Source organism: Saccopteryx leptura, chromosome 2 (assembly GCF_036850995.1).
Source record: "Saccopteryx leptura isolate mSacLep1 chromosome 2, mSacLep1_pri_phased_curated, whole genome shotgun sequence".
Taxonomy (NCBI): Eukaryota; Metazoa; Chordata; class Mammalia; order Chiroptera; family Emballonuridae; genus Saccopteryx; species Saccopteryx leptura.
The window spans coordinates 8,921,231-8,933,903 of record NC_089504.1 but is presented as its reverse complement, the minus strand read 5'-3'; the positions used below and the strand labels follow the sequence as shown (position 1 = coordinate 8,933,903).

Genomic DNA, 12,673 nt, shown 5'->3' with positions numbered 1-12,673 from the left:
GAAGAAGAGGCTGGAATCAGATAACTTGGTTATCTTGACTCTCCAAGTGCTCAGGAATCTGGAATAGATGAGAAGCGGAGATACAGGCCGCATCTGTCCTAGGAAGGGGGAAGAGGAAAGAAGGGCGGAGGAATTCACTTTTACAAGCACTTCACACACTAGCTCACTTAGCATGTGACACGGAGGGGAGGCTGGGTGATGTGTTTTAACCGTGTGCCTTGGAAGAAGAGGAAGTGGAACACACATATTGGCAAACATCAGCTGTCTCTGTCACAAAGGCTGACGCTCATTATGGCAAAACCCCTCCTTGACTGGATTGAAGGTTAACCCCTGACTTTGAGGAAATGCAAATTTGATCATTTCCTAAATACTACGATGGAAACTGGATACCCGTGGAATAAATCACCCTCCACACTCTTCTTGATTTCAAATAGGCTAAAAGCTAAATCATTTAAAATTCCACAAGGATTATGGGAAAACAAACACATGAACCCCAATTTTGAAGAAATGACAATTTTCTAACTACATAAATTGATAGAGATTATGATCAGCCCCAAAACAGCAATAGCAGGGGATTGGAAAATATATGAGTTTAATGACCCAATTATGTGAGGAAATAAATAAAAATCTAGGAGGTAATTACCCAGCATCCAAAGGAGAGATGGTCAATAACTTTGAGACACTTGGCACAAAGGTTAAATACTTAGCAACATTTTAGTCTGCATTATTCTTAACAACAGGTAAATAATGTATTATAGCCAGGAAGACCCTGATTCTTAGTTACTAACTTAGCAAAAATCAGTTAAAATGATGAGCCCTACCACTAGTCTGTGGGGACACAGGAACTCACTTGTGGGCATATGTATCAGCCCACAGGTCTGAGTGAACCTGGCTTGCCAAGACAACAAATTCCTGTGTCTTTGGGTTCACTGATCTTACTCTTGGGGACAGAGCTCAAGGCAACAATTCAAGAGGAATAGTAATTAGAGTGAGTCTGTCTGCCCAGCTGCCTGCAGTTAGAAACTGGTTACTTAAAATTGTGCGTTCAGAATATCCTGTTGCCATAGAAGTTCCTGTCTGGAGTCAGAGAGACAAGGAAGCTTATCTCAAGTCTGATATTTAGCTGTGTGACTTTAGATATGTCAATTACCTCTCTGAACCTCAGTAATAAGGGTAATAATACACGGCTACCTCCTGGGGTTGTGTATTAGAGGTCATGCCTATAAAGTGCCTACACAATGCCCTGCCCAGACTGTAACAAAGGTTTGCTGTTGTTATTGGAAGATGGTTACTGGATGGATCCTGGAGAGTTCCTGCTTGCAAAGGATGAGATAGCATCGGGAAGTCTCAGCTTTCTATCTTGAAGAAGAGTTAGTATCTTTGATTCCTAGTTTACTTTTATTGCAGTCAGAAAAAGGAAAAGAGATCGCTGACAACCACTGAGGAGTCCACAAAAATGCGAAGAGAAGCTCTTTAAAGGGTGTTAAATTCGCCCGAAGCAGAGAGTTCAATGTTGGGCAAGGTTCCCACTCCTACTCCTACCCCAGCGTCAAGATTGGGGTGTCTCCAAGAGTCTGGCAATGCGCATTTTTTGATACCTGCTCTGTGCCAGGGACTTTATAACCTCAACTTCGGAATTTTTATGTCCATTTTGAGGGAAAGGAAATCTGCCCAAGGTCCTACATTAAGTGACTCTGTATGGCAGGTCCCCTGGCCCGTGCTCTGAACCACTGCACCTTACTGCCTTCAGCTGCCCCGCCAGGCGCAGCTCGGAGCTGCAGGCACCCGAAATGCTGTGGGAGACAGGGTCTCGGAAGCGGAGGGCTGAGCCGGGGGTGGACACAGGCTCCGGGTCATGGCGTGTCAAGGGTCCTGGCCCCCTACCCATTCCGCTCCGGGAGCCCTCCTCCCGCCAGCAGGGGGCGCCGCGGAGACCACGGGCGGGAGGCTTGGAGAGCATGGCTGCTGCCGCTCCCTTCCGGAGTCGAGATCAGGACTGCCGTCCTCCCAGTCATCCGTGGCGAGGCTGCGGGACATACTCGGGCCAGATCGGGACGCCGCAAGAAGATCGCACCGCCGCGCCACCTTCCCGGTCCGCGCCTGCCCGGAAGCGCTGGTACCGAAGGGGCGGGGCCTCGAAGCGCTTCCGGGGGCGGGGGGCGCGGGCTGGGGCGGCTGCTGGAGCGGCGGGGACGGGCCTGGCGCCGGCGGCGGCGGAGGGAGCGCCGCGGGCGGGCGATGTGAGCGCGGCGCTCTCGGCAGGTGAGGCACGCTGGCCGGGGACGGCAGGCGGTGGGCGAGGCTCGGGCAGAGCTGGCGGGGCCGGGGGCAGTCCCCAGCCGCTGTCCGGCTCCCTGTGGGCGCGGCCGGCGGGAGCCTCCGCGCCTGGTCAGTCCGGCGGGCCGGTGGGTGGGCGGGTGGCGCGGGCTGGAGCCGAGGCCGGGCGGGGTCGGGAGGCCCCGGGCACCTGCTCCGGCCAGGCGCTCGCCCCCGACGGGCCAGCAGTGCGCGGCCCGCAGTCCGGATGCTACTGGCGAGCAGAGGGTCGCGCTAGGCAAGCTGCCCCGGGTTCTTCAGCCGCCGCCCCGAGCGTCGGGGGATCCCCTGCTTCCGGGCCCTTTGCCCTCGGGGCGCTACCCCTTTGTACGAGGAGGCCGGGTGGGTGAAACCCTTGGATAACCGGGCCAGGCCGCAGGACTGGCCCTGCTTGTGGTTGCAACGGAGCCCCTGCCTCAAGCCACCGCCTTTCTCCAGGTAAACACGACGGCGCGTCGTGCTTGGCCCTAGACGTCTCCATGGTCACTCTCGCCCTCAGTCGGTCCTGCCATTACGGAGGGCTGGACCTGGGCCGGACTGGGGGTGTAAACAGTGTCCTTCTAGGTCTGGCGGCTATGCTTTCGGGCGGCACTAGTCTGGAAGTCTGTCTTGAGACTTTCAGCAAGCCTCTTCCACGCTGTGTCTCAGTTTCCCCGTATGGTCATTGAGGATTTTACATTAGCCCTCTGAAGACTCTTCCAGTTCTACTCCTGTATACGGTCTATGTCTGAAATTGGAAGGGCTGTCCTTGGTTCAAGATATTGGGCAGTTTCACTGAAGACTTTTTGCAAAGAGGTACTTTTTGGCCACTTAATACACTGGGTTTCAGACAGGCTTTAAAATGATTCCAAGAAGTGTTTCTAAACCTTACCTTACTCATAATTCATCCCTTGTTTTTGTTCCTAGTAGCAGTCGATCATATTCTTCCGAGTTTTTGCATGCAAACATTTTTTTGTTGTTTATATTTGCCCGTTTTCTCTTTGTTCCCTAGTCCAGGCCCTCTTTGCTTCACATCTGGATTATTGCAACAGCTACTTAGCTGTTCTCTGACTTTAGAAGTCCCCCCTCCCCACCTCCCCATCCTTCCTTTATGCTAATGCCAAACTTAATATAGGAAGTCAAAAAAAGAATTGAGTGTTTGCTTGCTTATTAAATGTCAAGATGCTATTCCATGTGGTGGGTGAAAGACGTAGAAGGCACACAGCCTCCGAGCAGCTTTACACTAGGTGCTGAGAATTTACCTGTGAAAAGGTAATTTATTAGACAGGGCTGTGCACTGTAAAACTAAGAGGAAGGAGAGCTGAAGGTCATTATAGGCCAGTGGACAGGGGAGGCTTAGGGAAGGATTGGGCTTTGAACTGGCTGTTAAAAGGTGAGTCGGATTCAGATGGGAAAAGAGGAATCAGGTCCAGTGATCTTATGGAGTTAGTGAATAGACCAGCCTGCTTACAGAGAAGGGTTCAGATAGGAAGGGAACAGGAGGAAGGATTGGTTGGGCTAGTTCCTGAAAGAACTTGAACACTAGGCCAAAGTTGAAACTATTCTAAAGGCAGTGGTGTGGGCAGGAGACTGGAGGTGGTTCCTTATGTTAGATCATTTATAGAAGAGGAAGGGAGAACTTAGGGGCCAGGTGATAGGCCAAGAGATGATGGCATTTGTACCACTCCTCAGAGCTGAGTAGTGGCCTCTTACCTGCCGCATTGTGTCCAGCCATTGCCCACCTTCAAGGCTTTCCTTGGTTGGCCCCTCCTTACCTACCTGAACCTTTATTTCCCGCTTATTCCTCTCCCAACCTGTTCCCTTTGGGAGTGGGTTTGTGACTGTAGGGCAGCGATTTTCAACTCGTGTGCCACAAGAATTTTTAAAACAATACAATACCTGACTATTTAGTCAGGGGCACTGACCTCTTTTCCCTTAGATTGTCAGATAAAAACATGACAGCGGCAAACAACAGTAGCTGTCGAGTGTGAATGAATCAAAATTTTACCACCACCACCCCCTTTTTGGTCAAATCGGCAGAACTATATTTTTTGGTGTGCTGCAGAAATTTAGTAATTAGTTTATGTGTGCCATGAGATGAAAAAGGTTGAAGATTGCTGCTCTAGAGCTTCACTCCTGTTGGTTTCCCTTCTGAAGTGCTGGCCTCCTTTTTCTTCTCTTCTGTGTAAATTCTTCATTTCACTTCCTTCAAACCCGTGCTGAAGATATACTTCCTCCAGAGGGTGTTCCCAGACTGCCCTCCCCCCATGCTTCTGTGGCACTCAGAAGCTCCAGTACAGCATTCTGCACTGGTTCCTTGCTTATTAAACTTGTCCTAAGTGGACTGGGAGTTTTTGAGGGCATTGGGTCCTAATGACCTATAATCTCTCTGAGCCTTTGTAGTAGCTAATACTGTAGCTAGACTTTTATAACAGGCACTAAATATGTCTTTATTTTTATTGATTAACAACTTTTATTTTTAATAGCTCCTTTTTTTAAAATTATTTTTTCCGAAGTTAGAAGGTAGTCAAACTCCCGCATGCGGCCAACCGGGATCCACCTGGCATGCCCACCAGGGGGCGATGCTCTGCCCATCTGGGGCTTTGCTCTGTTGCAGCTGGAGCAGTTCTAGTGCCTGAGGCAGAGGCCATGGAGCGGCCCTCAGTACCTGGGCCAACTTTGCCCCAGTGGAGTCTTGGCTGCGGGAGGGGAAGAGAGGTAGAGAGAAAGGAGAGGGGGAAGGCTGGAGAAGCAGATGGACGCTTCTCCTGTGTGCCCTGACTGGGAATTGAACCTGGGACTTCCACATGCTGGGCCGATGCTACTGCTGAGCCAAGCTGCCAGGGCCTCCCTCCTTTTTTAAAAGGACATTCTATTATCAGTTTCTTCTGTCATGTCACTTATATCTAATGCTGCCATTCAAGGTGGATGTTTTCAGGTTTCATTCTTAGGGTGCTGATAACATAATACACATTTTTGAAACATTAAATTGTTTACTCTTAATTTTGGGAAAAGAAAAAAAATCATGTAATCCTTTGTTTGGGAGGTCTTGGGGAGAGAAAGACCATCAGCTTTGGAATCAGACCAGCTACTAAGGCTACTTAGTAGCTATGTGAACTTGGGCAATTTATATGATGTCTTGGAGTCTCTGTGTACTCATCTATATTGTAGGGATAAAATTACTGTATAGGGTTGCTATGAGTTTTAAAATAAAAATAAAAAATAGACGAAGAGCTGGCAAAATTTGCACCTAGTAACTGTTTAATACATTTTAATATCATTATTATTGATATTAGGTACACATTAGGAGAAATGCTAGGCTGCTGACCATGAGTGTATCTATTGAGTTGTGGATTTCTGCTTGTCCCTGGATCCTTCTTCTATCTTCTAGCTCAAGTGCCTGTAAAAAATGCCAGTTGTGGCCTGACCTGTGATGGCGCAGTGGATAATGTGTTGACCTGGAAATGCTGAGTTTGCCGGTTCGAAATCCTGGGCTTGCCTGGTCAAGGCACATATGGGAGTTGATGCTTCCAGCTCCTCCCCCCTTCTCTCTCTCTGTCTCTCTCCCTCTCCCTCTCTCTCTCCTCTCTAAAAATGAATAAAGAAAAAAAGAAAAAAAAATGCCAGTTGTGAATCTCGAATGCCATTATTATGTCTTTCTCATTAATTGTCATGTTATTTGTTCAAATTCTGCTGTTTTTCAAACGTCTTAATTGTGTTCAGGTGATGTTTTGTAGCTGATAAACTGTTGAATTTAGCTTAGTGAAGGTCACCAGCTGATGCAGTTTAATATCTAATGGTTATTTTCTGGTTAATATTGATGACATGGAAGAAAGCAGTTCAAGATGAGCTTTTCTAGTCTTTTTGTGATAAGAGGCGGGACTTAATGTACACTGCTCTCAAAAATTAGGGGATCAGGGAACGTGCAGATGCTCCATTACTTTCATAGCCTTTTTTTTTTTTTTTTTTTTTTTACAGAGGCAGAGATAGACAGGGACAGACAGACAGGAATGGAGAGAGATGAGAAGCATCAATCATCAGTTTCTCGTTGCGCGTTGCGACTTTTTAGTTGTTCATTGATTGCTTTCTCACATGTGCCTTGACCGCGGGCCTTCAGCAGACCGAGTAACCCCCTGCTGGAGCCAGCAACCTTGGGTCTAAGCTGGTGAGCTCTTTGCTCAAGCCAGATGAACCTGCGCTCAAGCTGGCGACCTCGGGGTCTCGAACCTGGGTCCTTCTGCATCCCACTGGCGCTCTATCCACTGCGCCACCACCTGGTCAGGCACTTTCATAGCCTTTTGTTTAGTGCATTTTCCCCAATGAAATAAAAGTTGGTTTTGTATCTCATTTGCATAATGAACAACTTTCTTTGACTTGTCATTTTCTTTTCTGATGTTCTTTTTTAATAAAACAAAATCAAATGCTTCTTTCTTTACCACTGCATATTCATTTTGAAATATCCTCTAATTTTTGTGAGCAGTATATTTTTTAGGTTCAGTGCCCTCTGAAATGCTAGCAGTAAGCAAATATAGGATGCTACTCCTTGACATTTTTTAGTTCTTTGCTTTAAGTAAGGATGAGGAAACAAACTCAGAGAGACTGAGAGCCTTTCCTAAAGTCGTTAAGACTGGCTGAATCAGGATTTATTCATTCTTTTACCTGATAACAAATCTTTCTAATTCATGATTGGAATTGGAAACATCTATTTACCCACTTCATAACAGAATTAAAAAGAATGGACACTATGCAGAGAACTGGATGCAAACTACAGCAAATTAATTATCACTGTGTTGGTGTAATGATATATCCTTTAGTGAGAATTCCCTTTCCACTCAAAGTTGATTAGTAAGAGTCTGGCACCAATAAATATCTTGACTGTCACCAGGGGGCCTGGATTAAAATCTTACTCTTACAACATTTAAGAATTCTGGCTCTAGGCCCTGGCTGGTTGGCTCAGTGGCTAGAGCGTCAGCCCGGTGTACAGACATCCTGGGTTTGATTCCCAGTCAGGGTACACATAATAAGCAGACATCTGCTTCTTTTCCCCTCCCTCCTTTCATCTCCCCCTCCTCCTCCCTCTACCTCTTCTCTCTTTCTCTCCAGCAGCCAATGGTTCCATTGGTTGGAGCAGACCTGGCCAACAGTTTTTGCCCCCGGGCCAGATTAGAAAAAACTTTTTTCACGGGCCGGATGAAATATTAAAATTAAAAAATGTTAAATACAGGCCCTGGCTGGTTGGCTCAGCGGTAGAGCGTTGGCCTGGTGTGCGGGGGCCCCAGGTTCGATTCCCGGCCAGGGCACATAGGAGAAGCGCCCATTTGCTTCTCCACCCCCCCTCCTTCCTCTCTGTCTCTTTCTTCCCCTCCCGCAGCCAAGGCTCCATTGGAGCAAAGATGGCCCGGGCACTGGGGATGGCTCCTTGGCCTCTGCCCCAGGCGCTCGAGTGACTCTGGTCGCAGCAGAGCGACGCCCCGGAGGGGCAGAGCATCGCCCCCTGGTGGGCAGAGCGTCGCCCCCTGGTGGGCAGAGCGTCGCCCCTGGTGGGCATGCCAGGTGGATCCTGGTCGGGCGCATGCGGGAGTCTGTCTGACTCTCTCCCCATTTCCAGCTTCAGAAAAATACAAAAAAAAAAAATTAAAAAAAAAAGTTAAATACAAAAACGATTTAAGTAAACAAAATTTTATTATGTAATTTGTTTATGAATAAATGTGAGTGAAAAAATTTTAATATACAATATTATTTTAATAAAAATATTTTAATATATATAATTACATACTGTATAAATATCCAAACTGTATCGCAATCAATCAAAACAATATTTAATTAATAGAATGAGCTTGAAGGGGTTATATCGCAAATAAAACAATTATTTCATTTTACAAATATCCTGGGCACGTTTTCAGTTATCAACTGCAGCTATTGTCTATGCTACAATGCCACTTGATTCAGCACACTTGACCACAAAAATAAGGAATTGTTTGACCTTGGTTGAGCACTGGCAAACTCCGTCTGAAAGAATGTGGGCTTCACATCGCCGCTAAATGCTGAACAGTTCATACCGAATATAGACGAGTACAAAAGCTATAAATCTTGGAAATGGAATTTTTTTAAAAAATGAAGAAGTATCATAAATCCATTCGATTAATTATTGGAAGTTAACCCTAGATTAGTCACATGCGGAATTCTCTTCTGCGTATCACTATCTTAAATATCTCAGTTTCCAATAAGACACTTCCACTTCTGAGTAGCTGAGATTTTAAAGTAGCGGAGAATATTAAAAATTTAATCATGGCTGCATAAACTCATTACGTGGGCCAGATATGGCCTGCGGGCTGTATGTTGGTTATGCCTGGTTTAGAGCATTGGCCCAGGTGCTGAGGATGGCTTTGTTGGTCCTAACATCACATCAGCCCCAGATGGTGGTTGCCAGGTGGATCCCAGTCGGGGCGCATGTGGGAGTCTGTCTCTTTATCTCCCTTCCTCTCACTTAAAAAAAAAATCTGGCTCGGGAGACTGACAACTAGGTTCAAATCCTGACTCAGCCAGTCTTCGTGACTTTGGGAAAGGCTCTTAGTCTCTCTCAGTTTGTTTTCTCATCTGTAGAATAGGGATAGTTGCAGTATCTATCTCATGATGTTGTCATGAAGATTCAGTGAGCAGGTCAAGAGCTCACTTACCATAAGGTACCCAGTAGGAGCTCAATAACTGTTAGTTTTTAACATTGCCAGTAAGGTTAGAGATGCTATTCCTTCCCTTCTAGGAAAGCTCAGAAGAAGCTTCTGATGTTTTGCGTTGACTGAAAGACACACCCCACTGTGAAACCAAACCACACACTCTCGGAATTAGTGTATCTGAGTGGCCTTGGAGAATGTTAACGCCTTGGTAGAAAATTTAACAGTTTGGATAAAAATGTTCTTTCAGGCTCACATGAATTAATGCATAAGAACTCTAGACTTGTTTTCTTTTAAATTAGGATGAGTGCTTCATGAATATCCATTGCAGAATGCCATTTATTTATTTTTTTCTCCCAGCAGCACCAGAATGTTCCTTGCAGCCCTGGTGTTATTTGGCTGCTGGTTTCTAAAGGATTGGATTGTAATTCATGACAGTTCAATTTTAGTTTTGATCTAGACTCAGGCAGAAATACCTAGAAAAGTTATTTTTATGTAGTTTTTACTGCTGCTCTCATGCCTGTCATTCCTAGGGCTTCCATCTGTGGTCTTTTTAGTGACTTTTCATGTGAGAAAGGAAGTTAGGGATCATCAAGTCTTCAGTGCCTGCAAGGGAAAGCCGCATCTGAGTTGTGTCTCCAGTATCAGCAAGTGACGGAAGCCAGCAGGTGCATGTCTAGGTTTGGAATCATGAGCGTCTTGATTGAGAAGAATGGATATCCCTGGGTGCCTTAAACAATTCCAGAATTGCAACCTTGCTTTTCTTTCTTGGAAGTGTCACTGGGTGTCTTTAAATGAAGTGGAGCACATTAGAGTGTTGACGGGCTAGAGGGGAATAAGCCATCTTGCTAGATTTTGTCTGCTGGCAGAGACGGTCCTACATGTTTTGGGTCTTCAGCAGGGAAGGTTGAAAGCTGAGGGTGCAGCTATGGTGGCAGTTTTGGATTTTGAGCCACCAGCTTGATTACTTCATCAGCTGCCAGGTGCTGAGAGCCTCTCCCTGCTTGACACACTGCTGAGCTCTGGGCACACAGTCCCTGCCCTCAGAGAGCTCAGCAGCATGGGAGGCTCAAAAAATCAGCTCATTGCTAATTGCTTACACTTCTGTTCTGGTTGTCATTGTGGGGAAATGGTCACAGAGCTTTACCAAAGAATGTTGTAGAGGGAATTTCAAGGTCCATGATATTTTGCCCAGATGAATTTACATGTCCTTTCTTACCTTTAGGCTGTCTTCAAAAGGGTCAGCAGTGAGAAGATGTCACTGGTTTTGGTTTTTCATTGTACGATTTCCTTACGGCTTAACAGAACACATGATGCAGAATTTTATTAGTCAGTGAAATGATGTGTTAAGGAGAGGGCTAGCTGTGGGTGTTAATACTTCTATGAGATATTATGTTACAATACTTCTGTTATAGGCGCAAACAGCTTTTCTGTTCTCAGCTATCTTTTTCTGTTTTCTCTCCTGAGTAACCTCTTCTTACTACATCCATCCTCAGGTAGTACAGTTTTGGGTTACTCCCAAATTAGTATCTCCAGGTCTTGTTTTTCCGCAGTTCCAGCCTGATAATCCCCATTTCTTATTAGAGAAATCTTCTCAGTTGCCCAGTGGGTATCCTAAACTCAGCTTGTCTGAGGCTGAACTAACTTGCCCTCCAGGGTGGTTAGTCTCCAAGCTCTGAGTCCTTCTCTAGGCCCATGTTCAAGTTGGCTCTCGCCAGATTCGGTTGAGTTTTCTAAGCTAGCATTGAAGGCCCTCCACATTCCAGCTCTGGTGCTCCTCTTCCCCATGTCTCCCCTTGTACCAGGATGCTGGTCACTACCCCAGCCATTTTCACTCTGCTGTCCTCTGCTCTTGCCTCTCCTTCCATCTGGAGTCTTCTTTGTGTTCCATTTAAGTACAAGACTCTCTTCAAATATTACTGCCATCATGAAGTTTTTCTTTGTTCAGTCTCTTTTTGGTCAAAACTAATCAGTGTTAATTATTTTTCCTCATAGTTCTTTCTCTCTAATTGCTTGATACAGTTATTCATTTCCAGCCTATCTTTCACTAGATTCTTAGGCTTAAAAATTATATATTAAGTAAAATCCTATAACATCATTAGAAAAAGATCTTTTTCTTTTTCTTTTTTTAAATTTAGTGAGAGAATGGGAGGCAGAGACAGACTCCCCACATGTGCCCCGACCGGGATCCTCCCAGCAAGCCCACTAGAGGGTGATGCTATGCCCATCTGGAGCCCTTGCTCCTTTGCAACCAGAGCCGTATTTTAGCACCCGAGGTGGAGGCCATGGAGCCATCCTCAGCGCCCAGGCCAACTTGCTCCAATCGAGCCATGGCTGCGGGAGGGGAGAAAAGAGCAAAAGAGAGAAGCGAGGGGGGAAGGGTGGAGAAGCAGATGGGCACTTCTCCTGTGTGCCCTGGCCAGGAATTGAACCCAGAACATCCACAGGCCAGGCCGATAGTCTGCCACTGAGCCAACTGGCCAGAGCCTAGAAAAAGATCTTTTAGCAAGAGTAATACAGCTATGTGATTTAAAAAAGTATAAAATAAAATCTGTTTCTTTTCCCTCCCTCTGGCCCTCATTCCCCAAAGTCAGCAATATTAATAGTGTCATGTGATTGCTTCCAGAATGGCTACAGCAGCATATATTTAAGAAAGGTGTATGAAGGGAATCACATATATGCATACATCTTGTTCTGTATCTTGCTGGTTTTGGCTAAATATTAGAGCTTTTATCAAAATATACAGATATATCTATTATTTTTAATAGCTGCAAGTGTTTCGTTGTTAATTTTTTTTAACTTGTGGATTTTGAGGTGGTTCCCTTCTTTTTTTTTTTTATTATAGCAAATATAAGTGCTCAGTATAGATTTCCTAACGAACTTTTGTAGGTACTGTATGTTTGTAGACTTAATTCCTAGCAGTTAATTGTGGACCAATGGTAAATGCCTTTGACATTTTGATCACTATTACCAGATTATCCGTCAGGATACATTTACCAGTCCTTTTAAAATGTGCGCAAATCTGATGCACTACAAATGGTATCTCATTTTTTCTTTTTGTAATTTGCATGTATTTAATTATAAATGGAGCTAAACATCTTTTTGTTTGGTCACATGTCTTTTTGGTCACATGTCTTTTTTTCTGTTTAACTATTAATATCCTTTCCCCTTCATCCAGAGAATTTTCTATCTCCTCCCAGTCTGTTCGATTTATAATATAAATTAAAGAATTTGGAAAGTAAGTTTTTGTTAAATGTGCACATAGCACATATATTTCCCCACTATGTCATTTATCTTTTTTTTTTTTTTTTTTTTAGAATGAGGGACAGACAGACAGGAAGGAAGGAGAGCAATGAGAAGCATCAATTATTTGTTGCAGCACCTTAGTTGTTCATTGATTGCTTTCTCATTTGTGCCTTGACCAGGGGCCTCCAGCTGAGCCAATGACCCCTTGCTCAAGCCAGCAGCCTTGGGCTTTAAGCCAGCAACCATGGGGTTATGTCTATGATCCTATGCTCAAGCCAGTGATCCCGCGCTCAAGCTGGTAAGCCTGTGCTTAAGCTGGCAACATTGGGGTTTCGAACCTGGTCCTCTGCATCCCAGTTCAATGCTCTATCCGCTGCGCCACCGCCTGGTCAGGTTGTGTCATTTATCTTTTAAGGGGATTTTTTTTTGGTCATAAAAATCTATGTTGTCAAATGCATTTG

At 45.4% G+C, this 12,673-nt stretch overlaps 2 protein-coding genes across 9 annotated transcripts in view; both read left to right on the top strand.

Moving 5' to 3' along the window:
- Nucleotides 1–1,771: 1,771 nt before the first annotated feature.
- RALGPS1 (Ral GEF with PH domain and SH3 binding motif 1) overlaps nt 1,772–12,673 on the top strand; it is a 331,320-nt gene continuing 320,418 nt past the window's right edge. For 3 of the 8 annotated variants that reach the window (XM_066367128.1, XM_066367127.1, XM_066367132.1), the window contains exon 1: nt 1,772–2,262. In XM_066367128.1, coding sequence (XP_066223225.1) covers nt 1,791–2,262 — 472 coding nt within the window. In that variant the 5' untranslated portion in view covers nt 1,772–1,790. The remainder of the gene's footprint in view (nt 2,263–12,673) is intronic. The other 5 variants (XM_066367126.1, XM_066367125.1, XM_066367131.1 and 2 more) reach the window with 3 other exon arrangements.
- ZBTB34 (zinc finger and BTB domain containing 34) overlaps nt 2,654–12,673 on the top strand; it is a 28,803-nt gene continuing 18,783 nt past the window's right edge. Inside the window, exon 1 of the mRNA XM_066367138.1 lies at nt 2,654–2,754. The gene's annotated coding sequence lies outside the window, so the exon portion shown is untranslated. The remainder of the gene's footprint in view (nt 2,755–12,673) is intronic.